The sequence below is a fragment of the Euprymna scolopes genome, chromosome 25 (assembly GCF_053919585.1).
Source record: "Euprymna scolopes isolate OS-2025 chromosome 25, ASM5391958v1, whole genome shotgun sequence".
Taxonomy (NCBI): domain Eukaryota; kingdom Metazoa; phylum Mollusca; class Cephalopoda; order Sepiida; family Sepiolidae; genus Euprymna; species Euprymna scolopes.
Window position 1 is genome coordinate 55,203,327 of NC_136506.1, and position 24,147 is coordinate 55,227,473.

The 24,147-nt window shown below is 30.1% G+C and overlaps 1 protein-coding gene across 1 annotated transcript in view; it reads right to left on the reverse strand.

Annotated features, from left to right (window-relative positions):
* Positions 1-873: 873 nt before the first annotated feature.
* The window catches only part of LOC145247359 (rac GTPase-activating protein 1-like), a gene marked incomplete at its 5' end in the record, with an annotated part of 132,700 nt that continues 109,426 nt past the window's right edge, over positions 874-24,147 (reverse strand). The window contains 4 exon segments of the mRNA XM_080109040.1: positions 874-2,305; positions 2,642-2,726; positions 4,110-4,215; positions 11,775-11,907. Of these exon segments, the coding sequence (XP_079965166.1) occupies positions 2,236-2,305; positions 2,642-2,726; positions 4,110-4,215; positions 11,775-11,907 (394 nt within the window).

The following is a 24,147-nucleotide window of genomic DNA, read 5'->3' on the forward strand; positions in this document are numbered from 1 at the left end:
CTATCAAGCATGTGTACACAATGTGAAGTAAAGATGTGTAGACCACTTTTATGATGATGATGATGATGATGAAAGAATGGATGAGATATTGCTGAACAGTTTAGATAGCAAGGTTGATTCACAGGTAAAGGCCAAGAAAAACATGGGTGGAAGTGATAAAATGGATTTGAGAAAGAAGAATAATTAAAAACCTGGCCAGTGAAAGTTTAATTTGGAAGTAAAATTTTAAAAGCTGCCCAACACATGAAAACAGGCATCAAACCAATGATGCACATTTTACTTCCATAAATTTTCTTTCAAAAAAATGTAAATATTGTTTTTACAAATTTAATTTATAAAACCCACCAGGTCTGTCTGTCTGTCTCCATTTCTTCAAAGTGTATCTTCAAGACACAAAGTTGCAGAGCGCCACGAGACATCTCAAATGATTGCATTTTTTGTGGACCGTCTTTTATTGGTTTTTAGTTACTAAAATTAGTTAAGGGGGTCAAAATTGGAAGAAACTGGAACTTGTCAGTCAAATGTAAAGTTGACTTAAAGTGCATTTCTACGTATGCGCAAATATATGCTTATATGTTAAAGTTGTTTCATTTTAAACTACTTCTTATTCGTCTGATGAGACTTGTTACCATTCGAGTTGTTTTGGTTTGGATTCTAGTTGATGGCTCACAAGTATATTTTTTATTTTGAAATCACTACTTAGATACAATATAATATCAATAGAGAATTGACTCAATAATTAATACATAATACATAATGCATAAATTAAAACATCATATTTAACATATTTCATGACAAGGTAATGCCGGGTTCCCTGCTAACATTAATTAAGAGAAAAGACAAAAGGGCGAGTTAGAGATAAGTGAAACAAAATTCAAGTAAAAAGTGTTACAGATAAATGGCATAAGTCCATTTAGTGTATAACACAATCATTTATTATATCTAAGATTAGTACAAAAATTCTCATATAGTTGTAATTTCTTCAATGTTATTTCTTTAAAATTACCTTAATCCAGTTCAGTTTTTTTTTTTTTTTATAATAACTGATGAGGAAATTTGTTGATGTTATTAAAAAAATAAAAAGCAATGATTTGTGCTTATAGTTTGTTTTTTAGGCAAGAAAGTTGAAAAGTAATGATTGTTTAGCAAGCATTACCAAGTGAAAAAAATAACAGAATTAAAATATCTTTCAGTTTTTTAATTTATTATCAAAAATCAAAGCATCTACCATATGTTGTGGACTGAGTAATCTGATCAAATCAAAACTCAAAGCAGCCGATAAGAGCTGAAAGTTAAAGAGTCAAATGTCTGGAGATTAACTCATTCTGAAAACAACACATACAGATTTGCTATATAAAACAATTTAGAACTTTTATTAAAAATGAAAGTTTCAAACAGGATCTCATACACTTCAAGGTCAGTTGTTTTTAAATGTATTTGGCTTCCCATGTTAAATTAAATGTAAACTTAATTTTGCATTGATTTTTGAAAATATGTGTGCCAATCGTGTTGAAGTCCTAAATGGGAGCAAATAAAGTCCGATTCGATTTGTTTGAAATTAAAATTGAAATTAAATGTAGAAAAATAAAAATACATTTTTAAATCAAGACAACTATAATAAGCTTTCGAAAAGACTTTTGAAAAATGAGCTGTAAAAGGAGAATCTAATTAAAACAAGAATAGGAAATCTGAAGAGGCATTTTAATCATGGCTTTTAGTGTGGAAGACGATAAATTTACTAAAATTTATTTCTATGTCAATTTACAGCATCTGAGAATATCATTGGACCCCACCCCCAAAATGAATATTATAAAATGTAAAAAATAAGATTAAAAGGACAATATGATATTATGGATTGGGCACAAAAGGGCATAAAGTTTCTTATTCAATCCAGATCTTACTGCAATTTATAAAAAAATTGAAATTCACAATAGGCTGAAAGAAGCAAAGATAACAAAATAAGGCATTAAAAGAATAGTGGAAAAACTAAAAACAGGTGAGAAGATGCATAGAAAATTATTTTCACTGGTTAGAAAGAGGGGAGGGCAATTTATTTTGATTTACACATCAAGTAAAAATGGAGTGATTTGCACTTTGTAATCTGTTAGTTTTAAATACATAGATGTTGAAAAAAATATTGCAAATCTTCATTGAATGAAATTATTTGCTCAAGGCACTCTTGATTGTAACCAAAGAAATCTGTACAATTCTAAAAATATTTTCTTTTTAAGATGGTTATTCCAGAGTAGGTGAATCAAAAAAGGTCTTTGTTCCTTTGTTGATGTTCTTGTGTCGAAGCAGAAATCTAAAAAAATATAAAAAAAAACACTTATTAAGCAAAACAGTCATTTTGGTTGCTTCTTATTTACACTAAGCAAACCATACATTCAGAAATAATCAGTTACATTTGCTTGTCATACTTCCTATCAATAAGTCAGGAATTTATTTTCAAAGATGAAAATTTTATTTAATGGAGATCTGAAACAAATCAAAAAACGTTAGTGGCTGTAATAATTGTTTAGTAACAAAAAAAAATAACTGCAAAGTGAAAACAAACTTCATTAAGTGCCTGATACGACTAGCATTATTATTAAAGTAAACATTAATATAACATTATATAATACCTGCGAAAGACACTTACTTTGGGGTAGGTTTTACATCATTTAACTTGCTGGATGAACTGCTCGTAGGAGTGATGCCAACGGGACCCAACATACTGTGTAAAACTAAAAAAAGAAAAGAAAAAAGGAAATTGAATATATTAATAATATTAGCAAAACTATCTTTGATAATCCAAAAATCAGATCAAATTTTCACTCATCTCAAAATATATTCATTAATTAATTACCATTTTATTTTTTGCTAAAAGATTTGAATTTCTGTTTCAGACAAGAAAAAAAAAAAATGAAACATCAGAAAGAAACAAGCCCCTCTGGTGCTGCATGTGAGATGATGCTACAAAAATAGTGGAGAAATGATGCATGTGAGAAGTGTAAAAGGTCAATGTTGCCTCCACATTTTTGCCAAGTTTCACAAAAATCTAATGGATGGGTAAAAGTTATGTGGTAAAAAGTGTCATTTTTTGCAATTTTAGGACATTTGTGATCCCTTTTGAGCTCCTGGGAATGCTGAATCTCAGTGAAAATGAACAAATGGTGCAGCTTCATGCCTTAAGACATGTATATTTGAATTCAGCACCATGGAAAATCACTATATAGACATACATATCAAGTTTTTGAGTAATACGAAAAAAGAGCTCCAAAAAAGCATGTTTTTTTAGCCCTAAAAGTCTTAGAGGGATGCGAACCAGAATTTTGCCAGGGTCACCTATACTTAATATTAAGAACAATGGCCTCCACATTTTGGCCAAGTTTCAGGAAAATGTAATGGATGAATCAAACGCTATGGGGCAAAAAGTGTCATTTTTTACCTTTTTTGAGCCCCTGGATATACCGAATCCCAGTGTAAATAGAAAAAGGTGCAGTTTTAGGTCTTAACACATGTATATTTGAGTTGACCACCATGAAAAACCACTATATAGTCAGACAAATCAAGTTTTTGTTGAGAAATATGAAAAAAGAGCGACAAAAAGGGGCGTTTTGAGCACTATAAATCCCTGGGGACAAGAACCAGAATTTTGCCAGGGTCACCCATACTGGATTTATATTAACAATGGGCTCCACATTTTGGCCAAGTTTAAACAATGGATCAAAAGTTATGGGGCAAAACATGTCATTTTGGGAAATTTTTGACCTCTTTTGAGACCCTGAGGAAGCAATGGGAATTTTTGCAAAAAAAAATTATTTTACTATGCACATCTATACAATTTGTGTCAAAATTTCAGGAAAAACTAATGGACGATCATCTGGCAATCATCCGGACTAATCGATGCACGGAAGCACGGATGCCACTGAAAACATAATAAATCAGGGGGCCTAAATGCGATTTGTTTTGAATAAAGAAATTCTAATGTAAAGCTTCAACATCTTTTGAATAATTGCAAAGAGATGAAAAACAAGAAAAACCTTTTTTCAATAAAGATTATATTTAACACTCAAGTTAACTATCTTCGTATCATCGGATTAACAGGAAAAAGAAATATGGCCAACCTTGCTTATCTTCTGGTGTCAGGGGCATATTTTCATCTAAAAAGTTTTCTGATTGGAGAAAACTATTCCAATAATCTGTTGGAAGCAGCAGCAGCTGCTCCATCACCTGCAAATGGAGAGAAAAACTCTTCTTGAAGTTGACCGGATGGTGAATAAACAAACAAAAAATACACACACAAACAGAGGAAAGTTTAATTATGAAAGGAGAAAAGTTAATATTAAAGTCTATGAAACTGAAAGATAATTTTCTTTAAATTAAATTAGAATAAATTGATAAAGCTGGACGAAGGACCCCAGCCAACTACATCACAAAGACAGAAAAGAACAGATTTCAGTTGACACCAGTTTAACCTTCACCTTTGCATGTTTAAGTGGATTTTTCTGACCCAGAGTGTGTTTTTTATATATTCACACAACTTTAATTACTCTTTGGATTAATGTTTTTATTAAAAAAATAAATAATAATAATGAGATATATCATTTATTTGCGATCAAGATTGATGTTTTATGGAGAGTGCATTCATATAATTACAATTTTTTTAAAGAAAACTATTTAAACCAAAATTTTGATTGATATTTTTATTAAAAATACAAACAATAATAAAAAAGAATTAATTATATTATTTACTCGTGACTCAAGCTCCCCAGAACGAGGCACTCTAGATAAATCTTAAAAAAAAAAAAAAAAAATATAATAATAATCAACATAGTAATTGTAAATTTAGGATGCTGATCTCTTTTGTTGGTGATCAGTGAAGAAAAAATCTTTCTAAACTGAGGCAATAAGAAAATATTACTCCCCTCCCACACACATGTATCCTACATTAATAATAATTTTTTTTTAAACATCATTTTCTCTATATCGATGAAAACAACCCATTTTTTCCAATTTAAAAATTAAAAAAGGTATTAAAAAAATATATAACTCTTAAAATTTACAATAATTACCCCTTATTGGTTCATTAGATAGGTTTGTATAAATTAAAAAACAAAACAAAACAAAAAAACAAACAAACAAATACTTGACCTTCGTATACTGCATTCTGTAAACAAACATTGATCGAGTTGTTTGGCTTTTTTGCCAGCAAAATTTTGTTTTTATTCTTTTATGCAAATTTTTTTTAAAGAAAACTATTTTAAAACTTTAGTAAACAAATAAAGGATACCTATTGTACATTTTGACAGTTATATTATTTTTGGAGTAAGTATTTTAATAAAAAAAAAAAAAAAAAAAGCAGGATATTTTCATCAACAGATCGATATAAGGAAAATGATATTTTAAGAAAAAGGGTGGAGAAATAAAAAAAATTATGTAGAATAGAGGGGCGGAGGGGGGGGGGGCGCAATACTTTCTTACTGCCTTAGTCTAGAAAGATTTCTCCTTCACTGACTGCCAATAGGAGAGCTTATCATCCTAAATTTTAAATTATTACGTCGCTTATTATCATTATCTTCTATATATATATCTATAATATAAAGCTGCACGTCTGTCTGTGTGTGTGTGTGTGTGTGTGGTCACAAATAGGCTCCTATATGGTTGACTATTTTAAAAAACTGATTACATATAATGATAGATGTATCGAGGATCAGGAATGGGTATGTTTAATCTGGCAAAAATTTGTGGAGTCTGCGTTTGCGCCTGGCCCCCAAAGTATGGAAATAAAAAATGGGGGGAAAAAAAAAAAAAAAAAAAGTTTACAAGGGTTTTTGATATAGATGTACATAAGAATACTTTGATAAGTATGTTTCAACTTAAATAGGGATGGTATAATAAAATTGTGGGGTCTGCGTTCGCGCCTGTACTCCATGGAAACTTTAACAAAGACTTTTCATATCTATTTGCATAGTATACTTTGATAATTATGTTTCAGTTTGAAGAAATATGGTATAATAAAATTATTGTGTGTTCGTTCGCGCTTGACCTCCATAGAATGTAAATATGTCACAAAGTTTAACAAGGTTTTTTAAAACAGGGTGAGGGTCCACAATAACACCTTAACTTTAATCTTAATTCATGTTAGCTTTTATTTATTTTCGAAGTAGATAAAAAATAGATAAATAATAAAAAATAAGAACGTTACTTGTTATCGTGTCAAAGGCAAAATCCTGCTCACGTGATTACATGTCTTTAAAAACATTTACATAACCTTTTTATTTTTATATCTGTTTAAGCTTTTTTTGTCGGTGTACTAGAAGGAATTCAGTTGATTACAACCCTTTCTGTGTGTTCTTTACATTACAATAGTGCAATACTACACTGTTTAATACTGTAAAACTGAAACGAAGCTGTTCTGCTTGAAAAGGGTGCCATTTTTTTTTTTTTTTTTACAAAGGCATCACCACATTATCAAGGCCCAGAGGCCACTCAAGGATAAGGGTTAAAGAGTGTACAGTAGAAATTGGTCAATATAGTAATCATTAGTAATGAAAATTTGGTAAATTTAATAACTTATATGGAACGGCTCATCAAGAACTTATTTACTTTAGACTTGAACACAACCATATTGTAGTCAGCTGGAAAGCAGGAAAACGGAAGACAATTCCACAGGCGTGCAGTTCTAAGAAAGAAGCTTTGATCATGGAATCTACGTTTAGGTTTAGGCACAGATAAAGAGTGGGGGAAATTATTGATAGTGTTTACAGCTAGACGAGTGTTTCTTGTGAAAGTTTGGCGAGGGGGGACCATAGATTGAAGCTCAGTTGAACACTTTCCATGAAAATAACGATACATCAGAGACAAACTCGCAACATCTCTTCTGTGAGATAGAGGTTGCAAGGAGGAGAAAAGGACATCTCCTACGAGGCTACGAAGTCTATTTTGAACTCTATCAAGGCAGGACAAGTCCTTTCTAGTAGCTCCTGCCCAGGTGTGGCAACAGTATTCCATCCTTGGACGTACCTGGCTCTTATATAGATAGAGAATAGCATCAGCAGTGAGATCTACTGGATCGATAGAAAGATCCCACCATTTTTCCAGCGACCTTGGCAACAGATTTGATATACATGTTCCATTTAAGATCAGGAGTAATGGTCAAGCCCAGAAGCTTGTCAAAACTTGAGGCCTCCTGAAGACGAGAGCCATTCACTTCAATTGATGGCGAATGTGGATTAGAATGTTGATGATGTAAAGAGAGAAGCTTGGTTTTAGATGCATTAAAAGTAACCAGCCACTCCTTTCCCCATTGTACTACGTGCTCAAGATCAGAGGAGAGAGAATTGGAGAGAACTTGGTCGTTTACTGTCTTAGATGTGGTACCATAAATGGTAGTGTCGTCAGCATAAATGTCTACAAATGATGTAAGGATATGATTTGGAAGATCATTAATGTAGATCAGGAAAAGAGTTGGGCCCAGGATGGATCCCTGAGGGACACCGGCATTAATACTGTGAGCTTCTGATTTTTGCCCCTCAACTACTACTCTTATGAACCTATCAGAAAGAAATGATTTAATAATTGAGAAGACTTTTCCAGCTATACCATAGCTAGCGATCTTATGAAGTAAACCTTTATGCCATACCCTATCAAAGGCTTTAGATATGTCAAGAGCAATTGCCCTAGAAAGATTGCCACCTTCGAGAGATTTGCTAATCCTATGCGATATAACTGTAAGGACATCTGCTGTAGATCTAGCAGAACGGAAACCATATTGAGTGTCAATAAGAAGGTTATTTTTGTTGAGATGTTTGATTACTTCTGTATTTAACACAGATTCTAGCAACTTACTCATGACGCACAGGAGACTTATTGGCCTGTACTGAGAGGGGGATGAGCGATCACCTGAATTCTTAAATACAGAGCATATTGATGAGATTTTCCAGGGAGATGGGAAACTATTCTCCTTAAGACAACGTTTAAACAGTTTTGTAAGTATGGGCGCTAGTTCAGGTTGAAGTTTTTTGAGTACTATAATTGGAATACCATCAGGGCCAGTTGCTTTACTCGAATCAAGGTTTTTGATTAGCTTCGCAACATCACGTACAGATATACGTATATCACATAGCGTGTTTTCTGATACAGGAGGAAATATTGGGGGTTGGCGGTCTTGGTCGCAAAGGGTAGAATTAGCTGCAAACTTCTTGACAAAGAGTTTGGCTTTGTCTGATGCTGACGAGATTACCTCAGGTCCATTGATAATAGTTGGGATGGAGCACACGCTTCTGTTCAGGATTCTGTTTGCTATTTGCCAAAACTGGTGGGAACCAAGCCGCTGTTCAGCTACTTTGGACTTAACAGATTGAGCATACAACTCTCTTGCGTTCCTTATTACTTTCTTACAATGGTTGCTGGCAGTCCTGAAAACGGCTTTAGTTTCCATACATCTATTACGTTTGAAGCAGTGGAAAAAGTGATTTCTGTGCGCAATGGCAGCAGCACATTCTGGAGAGAACCATGGCTGGCTGTTAGGTTTTTGCTGAAACTTTTTAGAGGGTATGAAATGGTCAATACCTACAATTAACTATTCAGTTAGGTCTAATACTATAGAGGACACATCCTTTTTAAACATGGAATGCAGAGGTAGATCAGATATAAATGTACGGAAGCTATCCCAGTCAGCCTTAGTGTATCGATATACTGTACGATGAAGAGGTACGTCTGGGGACTTATTACATTTCATTTTTATCTTAGTTGATACAACAGAGTGGTCGGAAGATCCAAGAGGCGACAGAACAGAAACTGAACATAGTTCAGGGCAAGTTGTGAGAAAAAGGTCTATTAGGCTCGCATACTGGCCATCATTATCGGGCACACGGGTAGGTTCCTGAACAATCTGAGTGAGGTCATAGGCAATGGAGAAATCATGACAGAACCTCCCCTCATCATCGGTCTTGTTTGAGTGGGTCAACCATTCGACGTTGTGAACATTGAAGTCTCCACATACGTGAATGTTAGCTGAAGGATAAGTAGAAAGGACTTGGTCAATTTTCTCAGATATGCTTTGAAAGATAGTAACTCCGCTGTTGTGGGGGCGATAGAGAGTAAATATAAATGCAGTAGTGTGAGCTAAAGCAACCCGGAAGCACATATAGGGTAAGTTAGGATCTTCCCTGGAGATGTCCCTCCCACATGGAAAGCTATCTTTAATATAGGCACATATTCCATGCCCATGGCGATCTTGGGGGTCAGATTTAGAAGTTAAGTTAGAGTATCCTGTAATTGCAAACTCATCTAGGGAAATAGCCTGTCCAATGCCAGTTTCACTTAAAAATAAAAGGTCTGGTTTAGTCTCCTGTAATTGGGTTTCAACCTCTGGAAGGTTAGAACGTAGACCCCTGATGTTGGAGAAGGAGACATGGTAGTAGAGGTCTACGTTGGAAGTTGGAGAACCGGGTTTAATCGTGTATTTTTTCTTGAAACTTGTCATGATGAAATTTTGGAATTTGTGGACTAGGTCGACAGATTTACTTAGAGCAGGACAGAGAGGGGAAACTAAGAGAAAAAGAAACGAAGAATTTTTTTTTTTTTTTTTTTGTACCACATAAGGTAAAGCCGTAACAATTACCCACTAGTATGGCATCGAGAGGCCCCACCAGAAGCTACTGCATGGTCCAGATTCCATTCACCAAATGGCAATACAGCAGCCCCAGTACTTTGCACCTGCTGATAGGACAGCCTCCTTAGTGGTTAATCCAAGGTTCGGGTCCCTGACTATCAGGCGGATAACGTCAGCCCAGACAAAACGTTTACCTCCAGCACCCTTACTAGTGACATGGCTACAAGGATAGACATAGAAACAGAAAATTTCCACCAACTCTGCCAACTGTTCGCGCAAAAATACTGCCAACCTAGAAAACATATTCATATCGATTCTTTGCTTTAAAACATATTCATATCGATTCTTTGCTTTAAAAAACTAAAGTAATTACATGTTTACTTTTTTAATATCCTATTTTGCTGTTTTGGATTATTTTACTAAAGTAAGTAAAGCTTCATTTTTCAAAACTTTTTTTGTTTCTTTGTTTTTCGATATTTCGTCGATATTATTTAGTAAGAGTGTTTAGCAGAAAAGCCAACAAACGACTACCTGAAAAAATAAATATACAAGAGATAAATGTTACCATAGTCAATAAAAGTTCAGTTCATGTTTTTTTTTGTTTTGAAATAGTTTTAATGCTCTTTACTTGAAATAATTTCAGCAAACCGAAATTAAAACGAAATTTGAGGTGATTACTACATAAATGAATTTTTATATAAACTACAAATGCCACAATCGAATATTCCTCAAGCACAAAATAACGGAAAACATTAATATGTTTATAAATATTCCTTACGTTGATGGAACTTTCTTAAATTGTTAACACAGAATGGTCAGGTGCCCCTTCTTCAAACTGAAAATGGGGCTCTCCATTTCAAAGTCGCTGCCATTTTGATTTTTTTTAAAACCGGTTTGTGAATTAAAAATAAAATTTTTTTTTACAAACTACTTAAAAATACAAACCAATGAACTTTTCTACCATAAAAATAACTTTTATTGACTATGGTAACATTTATTATTATTATTTATATTATTATATATTATTTATTATTATTATTTATATTATTATATATATAACATTTTCTCTTTGTAAGGAAACATTTTGTTGGTCACTCTTTGCTACGAATGGAAACAAAGTTGATATAAAAAAAAATATATTTTCGCAAAAATTATCTTTACTTTCATCATATTTTGCTTGGGGTAAAATTTTTCAGTATCAAAATCTATCTCTTTACAACCTCCTCTTTTTCATAACCATATACTTTCATCAATCACAGTCCATTTTCTGTAGGCTGTTTTTGAACCCAGCCAACGACGGGTACTTCTGCTAGTATATATATAAGGCAAGACGGCCATGTGCGCGTTTTTGTATATCCAGCAAAGGCTTTTTTTGCCGGGGTTCTCAGGGTTAGGGTTACTATGATCAACTTTTTAAATTTACGTTATTCCATCTTCTCGCGTGTTTGTTTGTGATTTTCATATAAAAAAAAGAAGCTAATCGAAAACGAAGGCAGCTTCCCTGCTTTTCTGCAGGAACATCCAGAAAGCAATTAGCTTTGATCAATGATGGGGGAATATCAGACAATTGCTATTCATTTGGACACTCCCTTTTTATGGGGAGCTGGTTTTCTCCAACATCATGGGGAAACAAACAAATAAAGCAGAAGAAAGCTGAACTGGCCTTCAGCCAACCTTCATTTCTGCACCTGCATATTCCTGCCGAGCACTCCTAGTTAAATAAAAATATCAATCTAGAGTGCTTCATTCTGAGGAGTTTGAGTTGTGAACGAAAATAATATAATTTGTTTTTTATTATTGTTTGTATTTTTACTTTTAATAAAAATATCAAAATTTTGGTTAAATAGTTTTATTATAAAATTTTGGAATTATATAAATGCACTCTCTATAAAAAAAATCAATCTTGGTCGTGAATAAATGATATAACTTGTTATTTTTTAATAAAAACATGAATCCAAAGATTAATTAAAGTTGTGTAATAGAAAAAAACTCTTGGTTGTGAAAATCCACTTGAACATGCAAAGATGAAGATCAAATTAGTGTCGATTTGAAATCTGTCCTTTCCTTTCTTCATAGTGAAGTTGGCTGGGGTCCTTATTGCATACTTTGCCCGAAAAAAATTTTTTTTTTTAATGTGTATAATAGGAAAGAAAGAATAGTTAATGTCACTGACCATTGCTTGAAGTTTGGTTTCCTGCAAAATATCTTTAGCTTCAGGTTCAGGATGAGAAAATCCCACAATAGTTGGCCCAAATACTTTAGCCAAATTCTTTATAGGCATCCGACAAGTTTCAGTCTGACCCACACTAAAAGAGAAGAAAAAGAACAAGTGAAGCATGCATGGTCCCCTGTGACTGCACAGTGAACGAGGCATAAAAAAATGACCAAGTTCAGCATCCCCCCCCTTTGTTTTTATTAGCCCTAAAAGAGCCCCTGGGCACATCCAAGAGTCATCGCGAAGTATAGACAAACAAAATTATATAGAAATCAGTTACAATTTTTCAGAAAGTTTGATAAAAATCCAAGGCATAAATTTTTTTAAATAAGTACAAAAGTGTCAATTTTAACCATTTTAACATGAAAGCAGCATTACAAGCGTATGCTGTGTTTTCGTGGACATCAGCAATATTATATACCTAATGTGCTTCAATAAGTCATATCTTTTTTATTTGTTGCTCAATTTTTAAAAGAATTATATTGATGGAAAGAGAATAGAATAAGCATTCCAATGATGTTTATTTTTCTTTTATGCGTTCAATATTTTTATGCTCCAAGTAAAAAAAAAAAAAAAAAAAAAAAAAAAAACGGTAAAAAATTATGACGACAAAAAGGGAAACTGCTTTTTCAATATTTACATTTTATACATTACGTTTGGATACATATGCGCGGGTTAAATTTGATTGGATATGGTTGAAATTTTACAGGCTATATAAACAAAGAAGTCCATCTCTACTGGTGTTTGATTTTTATTTTTATGACCAAGCGAAGTTGACGCAGAATATTTCAAAATTGATCAGATAAATCTGCATATATCATCCATTTTCATATAGATAATAGTTTCAGAATTATTGTCATATATAATATGTAAATATTTGATAATTATTAATTGTGCAGAAATTTCTTTAAAATGTTATCTTTTATAGAAATTCAAATCGCTTAAAGAAAAAGGATGACAGCGATGGTGTGCTAACCATCGCTGTCAGTGTATTAACAAGTTTGTATTCTCTTAAAAATAGAAAACTGTTTTTTCTGCTTTCAAAACGAAAGCAGAAAAAAAAACTTTCATTTTTTATTCTGGGTTTGCCAATTTAAAAAAATTATCAAGGTTTTCACATTTGATTTCCAAACAATACTATTTTGTTGTTTTTAACACTTGTAGTACACATGTACTAAAAAGCGTTAAAAAACAAAATGTACTAAGAACATGCGTTTGTTTTTTAGCAGTAAAAAAAAACAAACAAACAAAAGGTACTTGTGTACTTATGCTACCATGCTAAAATAATAACATTATTTAGAAACCCATTCTTAACATGGGGAGGGAAGGGTGTTTTGTTAACTATTCTGTACTTTCACCTAACAATTAAATAAAATATATAGTGAAACTTGAATTTATTTTTAACTCATTGTCAAGACCATTTTTTTGAATCTATAAAACAAACTCCCTTTTTTTTTTAACTGAAGATATCTAAATATTAATAATAATAATAAGGTGGTTTGATAAAGAATTTCATTGTGATGCATTTTGTAAATTTTTACCTTGTTTCCACCTTAAAATTTTCTTTAAAATGTCTATTTTTTAAGGTTTTTGCGTACGCTGAAAACAAATATAAGGGTATATTTTGGGCCAGATAGAGAGGATTTACAAAATTGAAAATTGGACTGGTCCCAAAATGCATAAGTTCTGGTCGACTATGGGAATTTCCATCTTTTATAGAAATCCAAAATATATATGAAAATTTTTTTTAGATTTATTTCTGAGATTAATTCTTATTTACTCAATTTTTTTTTTTCTCTTTGAGGGGAGTAGTAAATATCGGCCATGAATGCTCTTTAAGCATTCAATGGCTACACCCCAGATTAAGCTCTCCTTTGGTGAGGAGGAAGGTAAATATCTACTCTCAATAAAGCTATATTTAAATACTACTATAATACTTATTTTTGTTCATGAATAAACACCAACTGTATGATATCATGCGCCAGTTTAAAAAAAATTGAAATTTGTACATCTGAATTCATAATTCATGGCTTATGGTAAAGAGATACATCAGATTTGACTACATAATTAGAAAGAACACAGTTTTTTAGGGGGGGGGGAATATGCTTTCACACATGCAAAGTTAATCCATTTTCTAATCTCAGGTGAAAAGTTGCTAATGTAAAGAAAAGGATAAAGAAAAAAAAAAAAAACACCTAACTAAAGAGAAAGGACTTCATTGAACTAGCAATATACATAAAAAATTGAAATTACTTAAAATACCTCAATAATAATACATAAAGTTTGATGATCTGAGAAGCAATCTTTAAATATTTTAAACCTAAAAACAAGGAAGTTATGACTATTTCTTGTGCTCATATTTTCCACCATTTTAAGACCTTTTTTTAAGTAAAAATGTTAAGATTAAGCAGTGCAATTTGTCATAAGTGTATTTTTGTGTAAGAAATCAGAATATGCCCCTGAAAATCTTAATGATTTCCAAGTAATCTACATATATAAAACACAAAAATGGCGTGTGCGTTTTTGTATGTCCGCAAAAGGCTTTGGGGGAGGAGGGGTTCTCGACAAGGTTACATTTATTTAGAACTTTCCTTATACTTCCTAGATTATAATATCTACGATTTGCAAACGGATGTCGTCTACATTTATTTTGATCGACTTTTATAAAATTCCCTCTATTCGGTTCTTTCACGTGTTCGTTCGTGTTTTTCATTTAAAAGCAAAACTAATCAGAGTGAAGTAGGCCAACTGGCTTTTTGGCCATGACCTCCAGAAACGCAATTAGCTTTGATCAATGTTGAGGAAACCCTTCATATCAAACAATTGCTATTCATTTGGAGAGCTCCCTCTTCTTGGGGGAGCTGGTTTTCTCCAACATCGTGGGGAAGCAGAAACTGGCTTGCAGCCAACCTTCATTTCTGCGCCTGTGTGATTCTTAACTTATTCACTTGAAGTCAACTTTTTGATTGACATCAATTAATTTGAACACTTTTCACTTCCTGTTGCGTCTTAGCATAGCGGTAAGATTTCAGCTTTTCTTTCACTTTCTTTTCCGCCTTCGCATCACGGGTTCGAGTCTGAAGTGATAAAAATGATAACATCATAAAATAGTGCTTTTGATAAGATTTTGTAATCCCCCCGATTTGTAAATGGTAATACCACGTTTCTCTTAAGAATTTTGTCATGAAATTTGGAAATTAACTAGAAGAGATATCACTTTTAATAGATTCGGATATCCGAAATTCTTTTGACAACTCATTTTTTTTTGTTGGGTTAAAAAAAAGATTTCAACATGAGTATGGAAAATTTTGGAAAAAAATTTCTTCGGACACTCACTGTTAAATAAAACAATCTTTTTACTATATTTAAAAATAAAATTGTATCCAGCTTTCTCTTGTGGTACCAAGCAATTTAAAATCATGATACCTGGAAAAAATACAGTAATATTATCGCTGATATTAATTTCTATATTGTAAACAAACGTTTTTTTTTGTTTTGTTTTTTATTCCAGAACGAATCAAAAATTTAAAAAATGAAAATGTGAATATAAAAAAAAAATGTTCTTACATATTTAGTTGAAGCTCATATCATCAAAACATAATTAGAGCTATTCGGTTATCAGAATATATAATTAAAGCAATCCCAACCAGTCTAGCGTTATTTTTGGTCAAATTAAAAAAAGATAGTTGAAAAGATAAAAAAAATGTACCATGTGCACTATTATCCATTACATTAGTTTTTAACGGTGAATTAAAGTGTTTTGTTTTACAAAAAAACAAAAATGTGAAATATCGTTTTTTTGCTTCATGTGTGAAGTCCAGGTAGAGAAATAAAAAATGTCTTAAACTGGAAAGTTTAACGAAATAATGTGTCACTTGGGCAAGAAATGTAATTGAAAATAAAAACAAAATTTATCCAAAATTTGTGAACAATTTGTTAGGTTTAGCAGAAAGTGTTTTTTGATATTTAAATAAGTGAGCAAAAAATACTTAATAAGTTTTCCAAACGTCATGTTTTCTGAATGATATTTATTTTTGTCTATTTGTCTTAATTGTTAAGTTTCACACCGATTTACATAAAAAACTTACGTAAATGAAAGGTGTGAAACTTAAGAATTACGACAAACAAAAATAAATTTCCTATTTAAAAGTAATTTGATGTCCAAAATCTAAGGCATAACATTTTCAAAAGCCAATAATTATGACCCACTAACCGTAAATAAGGTTTTCAAACGCCCTCTTAAAAAAAAAAAAAAACTCCCTTAATCCTACCTCTAACCATAGGTACAAGTGGCAAGCCTCCTCCTCCTAAAACTTTCTTTAGCACAAGTCCAAGTGGCAAGCTCCTCACTAAAGGCATATAAGTGTCTAAAAACAAACAACAACAAAAAAAATCCTCCCTTAAAGTGCACCACTAATCACCCATAAAAAAATTAAATTGGTCAACTGTCCTAAAACGCTAGAATGGTCTCAGAACGGTGAATTATTTTACAGTAAATTTATGTGAAACTAACCCCCAGGCTAAATTCTAAAATTGTTTTTGTTTTGTTTCTATGAAGTCCTGAGGGTGTTCACACATAATTTTCCTTAGCTCTATCATTAACCATAAGTCAGAGTGGCAACTTCCCCACCCTCTCATAATTGCACAAAGACCCTCTTAAAACCACACATAATCGTCTTTAGACCAGAAAAAAAAAAAGAAAATTGTTAACTGCTCTAAAACACTAGAATGGCTCAAATGGGGAATCATTTTACATTAAATTCTAAAATAGTACTTGTTTATCTTTCTCATGTAAGTTTTTCACAGTATTCACATATAATTGCCTACGAAGGTAAAATCGCATATTTTGGAGAGGTGGTCAGATGGAGATTTACAATAATATCAAAGAAATATTGCAATATATACATTTTTAAACATTCGTAGATTTCGATTTCAGTTATTTGTACATAAAATGCATTACGATTCAGTTTTGAGTTTTCTAACTTCTTTCTGTTAATTGATATATGGCATTTTTAAGGATATTTAAGCATATTTATGTGCATTTACTGCAGATTATTTGGAAACCATTCATTTCTGGAGATTTTCAGTAGCATATTCTGATTTCTAACATAAAAATACACTTATATGATAAATTGCTTAATCTTCTGTTTTAACAAAGATATAGCATTTTTACTGAAAAAGTAGTGTAAAAAATGTGACAAAACGCATATGGTCTTAAAAAAGGAAAAATGTGACAAATGTGTGAGGCACAAAAATAGTCATAACTTCCTTAATTTTAATTGGATTTTAAAAAATTATAAAGATTCTTTCTTAGCTCATCAAACTCTTTCTATGTATACCATTGAAATATTTTAAGCCATTTCAATTTTTTCATGTGTATGTAAAGGATAAAATTTTTTCATGTGTATGTAAAGGATAAAATAAATCCAACAGCAGGAGTTAAAATGGAAAAGCGGAAACCTAAAACTCAACGTTTTGTCCAGCTTTATCAATAGAGAAAAGCTAAAAGTGGCAAAAAAAACCAAAAAAAAAACCCTCTATCGATAAAACCGGTTTGACCTTCACCTTTGCATGTTCAATTGGATTTTCACAACCAAGACTGTGTTTTTTTATATACTTACACAACTTTAATCTTTGGATTGATGTTTTATTTCAAAAATAAATAATGATGAGTTATATCAGATGGATGAAATGTTGAGTTTCAGATTTTCTCTTTTTCAATTTTACTCATTAGTCTGATAACAAAATACCATTAACTAAACATATTTTCAATTTTTCAAATGTGTTCACAAATTCAAAATAAAAAATTTGCTGTTTTTGTGTTTACTATTGATGTCACCAGCTTACTCATAGCTGATACTAAAGTTAGCAAAAAAGTCCAATTGAAATGGAAAGAAGATCTTTTTTGTGTCAGGGTAAGTGTTAATATGAAAAGATAAAACATACAATTTTTATGCAGATTTTGATGAGGGCTGATTTACTAATCAATTGCTGTACATAATATTTTATTTTCAAAACATTCAATATTCATTACATTAAAAGATTATTTTGATAAAAAAAAACATCAGTTATTTTGTACCAGGTTTAATGGCTTTGTCTCTCCTAATTTACAGGGTGGAACGATAAAATTTTTTGACCTAAAGAAAACAACACTACATCTTTATTTTAAAACTTTTATTGAAAAAATCAATTCAGGTAACTTGATTATGTAGTAGAGCTGATATCTATTCAATGTAGCTGCTTTCAGTCTCAATCACCGCCTCAATTATGGGTCCAGAACATGCATGCTTTTTCCACAAGCACCTGCAGGAGCTCGCCGAATACTTGCGATCAGGCCAGCTTTGGTGTTGTGGGAGGTCATGATGGTGATATTCTCGACATATGACCAGACGAAGTAGTCCAATGGGTTCAGGTTAGGGGAGGATGGGGGCCAGTGAGAGAAGGGTACAAAGTCATAGCATTCCTTCTGAAGCCAAGCCTGGGTCTCTTTGGACTTGGGGGCTGGGGTCTGCCTATGGCCACTTGACTGCATCAGAGGATCACCATACTTTTCAGCATATCCAGGTACACTTTAATATTGACTTTTAAGCCGACTTTGAAGATGTGAGGTGGCATCATGTGGCCCTCATGTGAAACCATATCATTTGCATTTTGAGATTACTATAAATGGTCCTGTTATCATAACTTGGATCAGTAGAGAGCAGGAGTTGTAGAGCGGCGCATCTTTGATCTCACTCGTTGAACATTGTGTCACTTTGACATGATAGAAGGCTCCTATCGCTCTTGGGATTTGTACACAACTGGCCAACTAGTAGATGGTCTGCAACAAATAAAGAAAACTGGTTTCCATTAGAAGGAAATGGAATCATGTTATCTTTTCTAGGGCGACAATTTTATCATTCCACCTTGTATTTCCAAATTTTTACAATGAAATTCCTCATAGTGGGCTGGTATAGACTTTTGCTACAACAGTTGAAAAAAATTACATTTTTACATGTTAACATTTTTATCACCTTACTTATTTAAAACTCTTCAAATATCATTGTTTCATTGAAGAGCAGGGACAATTCCTGTTTTTTTTTTTCTTCCAATCCAATTTTTCTTTTTGGAGGGATAGTGTCTGAATGTTCTGTTTGAGTGTAAAAAGAAATTTACTATAGTTATGAACGTTTTCGACTTCCATGAGTCATCTTCAGGCAAGTTAGTTAGTTATGGTAGTCCTTCCATGTGGCTGGTTGGCTGGTTGTTTGTTGGCATATCAACCCTTTTTGGGTTATTTAATGCCGAATCCAAAGATTTTGAAGAAAAATTTTTTTTAATAGAATATATTTGTTGTTTTCACGTCGGTTTCTATTTAACCCACAGTTGGGACCCTAACAGGTACTACCACTCCGGGTCAGAGTGGACCTGGGAGCAATGGTAATTAAAGGGTGGCTCCACACTCCCCAAAGCCCACAAGCTGGGGCCTCACCACTGGATATAGTTTAAGGTCATATCCAGGACCCCTTCCATGTGGATGACAACGTCTTCATTTTTTAAAAATTGACTTTGTGACTCCGCTGATGACTGAAGTTCGTTGTGTGATCTGCACTGCTTTGCACAAATAGATCACAGGAAGACAGGATTTAGGTTTTGATGATGAGTGGCTGCTGCTCATCAGTGTCTCAGTGTGACGTCCCATTGCTGCTTGCTCATGCTCGTTGTTGAAGAAGGCCATCCTGCTACATGTGGAGTTTGATGCAGTCTATGTAGCATTTCTTCAGGCAGCCGACATTTTGTCGACCATGAGTGAGCTGACTGAAGAGAACTCTTCGGGGTAGCCCGTTTGAGGGCATCCTGATGGTGTGGCCCAACCATTGAAGCTGACGACAGATAAGAAGTGACTCTAGAGGGGTAACTCCAGTTCTCCTGCGAATCTCAGAATGGGATACCTTGCGCAACGAGTAGATTGTGAAGAACTGCCTATTACATGCATCCTTTTCGTCATGTATTAATTTATGTGTTCACCATTACCATCGTCATCAAAGAGACCTAGCGTCCTAAAACGTTTTCCTATATGAACTTTTTAACAGAAGATTGCGACTGAGGTCACATAACACAGATCGTTTCTGTTGGACATGTATTGTTTTTATTTATGTATTAATAGGGGAGCCAAAATCAATTCATCAACAGAAGAAGTAACGTGCTTCCTTCCTTCCGCTAGCTGATGGGAGAACCTTGGGCAAGCATGCCTTCCCTTTCATATTGAGCCTGATTGATGGTCGTTTTTTTTTATACGGATGAGTATGGCTTAAATGATTAGGAGGCGCAGAATCACAGTGTGAGATGGCTAAAATGGCGGTATTTTTAATTAGTATATTCCTAAATTCAGTTTTGGGGGCGTTATGGGCTGCAAGGCGTTGGTAAATGGAGCTATTCGAGGAAGATAAGTGGCATGGTAGTGGACAAGAGAGTCAGGTCTAGTCATGCCAGAGTCTGTATTATTTTTGGAGACGCATTCTTCTACAAGGCATTCCAGGTTTTGAGTAATCTGTCATCAGGTGTAGAGTAATTGTTTATTAGTAATTGACTTGTTTTAAATTTTTTGTAATATGTAATTAATCTAATTTAAGCGTTTTTTCAGTGGTTGAAATGCATTTGTGAATGATATTTTTTTGTCTATTTTATAATTCGCATATATCTGCTTACAATAAAATATGTAAATTATTGTTATTATCATTATTAAAAATTTTAATAATCGTTATTATTAAATATTTTAATTATTATTATCATTGTTATTAAATATGTAAATCATTATAAAATATTTTAATTATCATTATTATTATTGTTATTAAATATTTTAATTATCGTAATTATCATTATTAAATATTTTAATTATCGTTATTATCATTATTAAATATTTTAATCATAATTATAATCTAATAATTGTTATAACATTTTAATTATCGTTATCGTTAAATATTTTATCATCATTATTATTATAATTAAATATTTTATTTATCACAATTAAATATTTTATTTATCGTAATTATCATTATTTTAATTAAATATTTTAATTATCATTATTAAATATTTTAATAATCGTTATTATCATTATTAAATATTTCAATTATCATTATTATAATCATTGTTATTAAATATTTTAATTATTGTTATTATTATCAAATATTTTATTGTTATTACCATTATTAAATATTTTAATTATTGTTATTATCAAATATTTTATTTATCGGTATTATCATTATTAAATATTTTAATTATTGTTATTATCATCATTGTGTTTAACTATTTTATTTATCGTTATTATTATCATCATTATCAAATATTTTAATTATAGTTATTATCATTGTTATTAAATATTTCATTATTGTCATTATCATTAAATATTTTATTTTTGTTATTATCATTATTTAATATTTTGTTTTTATATTCATTATTATCATTAAATATGTTAATTATTGTTATCATTATTAAAAATTTAAACTATCGCTATTATTATCATTATTGAATAGTTTAATTATTATTATCATCATTATAAAATATTTTATTATTATCATTATTATCATTGCAATTATTAAATATTAAAATTATCGTTATTATAATTATTAACTATTTTAATTATCGTTATTAGCATTATAAATATTTTAACTATCGTTATTATTATCATCATTATTATTAAAGATTTTAATTATTATTATAATCATTGTTATTAAATATTTTGTTTATAGTTATTATCATTATTGTTATGCAATATATTAATTGTCGTTATTACTATCATTATTTTCATTGAATATTCTAATTATCATTATTATCATTATTGTTATTAAATGTTTTAATTATCATTATAAGAATTTTTAAATATTTTTATTATTGTTATTATTTATATTTATAATTATCGTTTTTATTATCATTTTTAATATATTTTAATTATCGTTATTATTGTCATTATTGAATATTTTTATTATTGTTTTTATCATTATTGTTAATTAATATTTTAATTTACGTTATACACATCACTTTTTGTTAGAATTAAATATTTCAATTATCTGTATTATTATCATTATTGTTATTAAATATTTTAATTATCGTTATTATTATCATTGTTATAAAATATTTTATCGTTATTGTTATTATTAAATATTTTAATTATCTTTATTATCATTATTGTTATAAAATATTTGAATTATCATTAATATTTAATATTTTTATTATCGTTATCATTATCAAAAATTTTAATTAGCGTTATTATCATCATTATAAAATATTTTGAATTATCGTTATTATCATTATTGTTATTAAAGATTTTAATTATCATTATTATCAAATATTTTATTTATCGTTATTATCATTACTAAATATTTTGATTATCGTTACAGACATATATTTTAATTATTGTTATTATAATTATTGTTATTAAATATTTTAATAATCATTATTATTATTAAAAATTTTCATTATCGTTATCAATATTGTTATTAACTATTTTTATTATTGTCATTATCATTAAATATTTTAATTATCGTTATTATTATTTAATATTTTAATTATTTTTTTATATTCATTATTATCATTAAATATGTTATTGTTATTATTATCATTATTAAATATTTTAATTATCGTTATTATTACTATTACTGTTATCAAAAATTTTAATTATCTTTATTATTATCATTTTGTTTTAAATATTTTAATTATAATTATTATAATTAGTGTAATGCAATATTTTAATTCTCGTTATTACTATTATTATTGTTATTAAATATTTTAATTATCGTCATTAGAATTTAAAAAATATTTTTATTATTGTTATTACTTATATTTTAATTATGGTTTTATTATCATTATTTTTAAATATATTTAAATGATCGTTATTATTGTCATAATTTAATATTTTAATTATTGTTTTTATCATTATTGTTAATTAATATTTTAATTTACATGATACACATCATTTTTGTTAGAATTATATATTTTAATTATCGGTGTTATTAAATATTTTAATTATCGGCATTATTATCATTATTAAATATTTTAATTGTTATTATCATTGTTATAAAATATTTTATCGTTATTATTGTCATTAAATATTTAAATTACTATTATTTAATATGTTTATTATCATTATTATCATTATTGTTATTAAATATTTTAATTAATGTTATTATCATTGTTATAAAATATTTTATCGTTATTATTCTTATTAAATATTTTAATTATTATTATTATATATTTTAATTATCGTAATTATAATTATTATTAAATATTTTTATTATCGTTATTATTATTATTAAATATTTTAATTATTATTATCATTATTGTTATAATCAAATATTTTAATTATCGTTATTATCATTATAAAATATTTTAATCATAGTTGGTATCATTATTATTAAATATTTTATTATTATTATATAAAATTTAAATATCGTTATTATTATTATAAAATATTTTAATTACTGTTATTCTTATTAAATATTTTAATTATCGTCATTATTATCATTATTGTTATAAAATATTTTTATCGTTATTATATTTATAAAATATTTTGATTATAGTTATCATTTTTATTATTAAATATTTTAAACATCGTTATTATCATTATAAAATATTGTAATGATCGTTATTATTACCATTATTATTAATAAATATTTTAATTATCGTCATTACCATTTTTAAATATTTTCATTATAGTTAATTTTATCATAATTATTATTAAATATTTTAATTTTCATTATTATTATCATTTTTAAATATTTTAATTATTGTTATCATTATCATTATTGTTATTAAATATTTTAATTACGGTTATTATTATCATTATTGTTATAAAATATTTTAATAATAGTTATTATTATTATTATTATTAATAAATATTTTAATTATCGTTATTATTATCATTATTAAATATTTTAATTATCATTATTATTATCATTATTAAATATTTTAATTATCATTATTATTTATTTATTTTTTTATTAATTACATTTTCACTCCAAACAAGGCACATTGCCACTTTGGTGTAGGGGGCTACTATCAGAGACATGAGCTACTGGGACACTATGAGTTGGGCAGAAAGATGTCGGTTCACCTTACACTTGAACTTCTGCAGGTCAGTACAGTTGGGGAAGCAGGGACTCATAAGGAAATTCCATTCCAAAGTCTAGCGGTTCTGGGGAAGAAACTACTGGAATAGAAAGCTCTCTTACATCTAGGGATCTCTACTTTGTAGGGCTGGGATTTAGCTGCTTGTCGGGTTTGTCGAGGGTATTTACATCATGGGGGCACAAGTGTTTGCAGTTCGTCAGAGGATTCACCATTAAAATACTTGTAG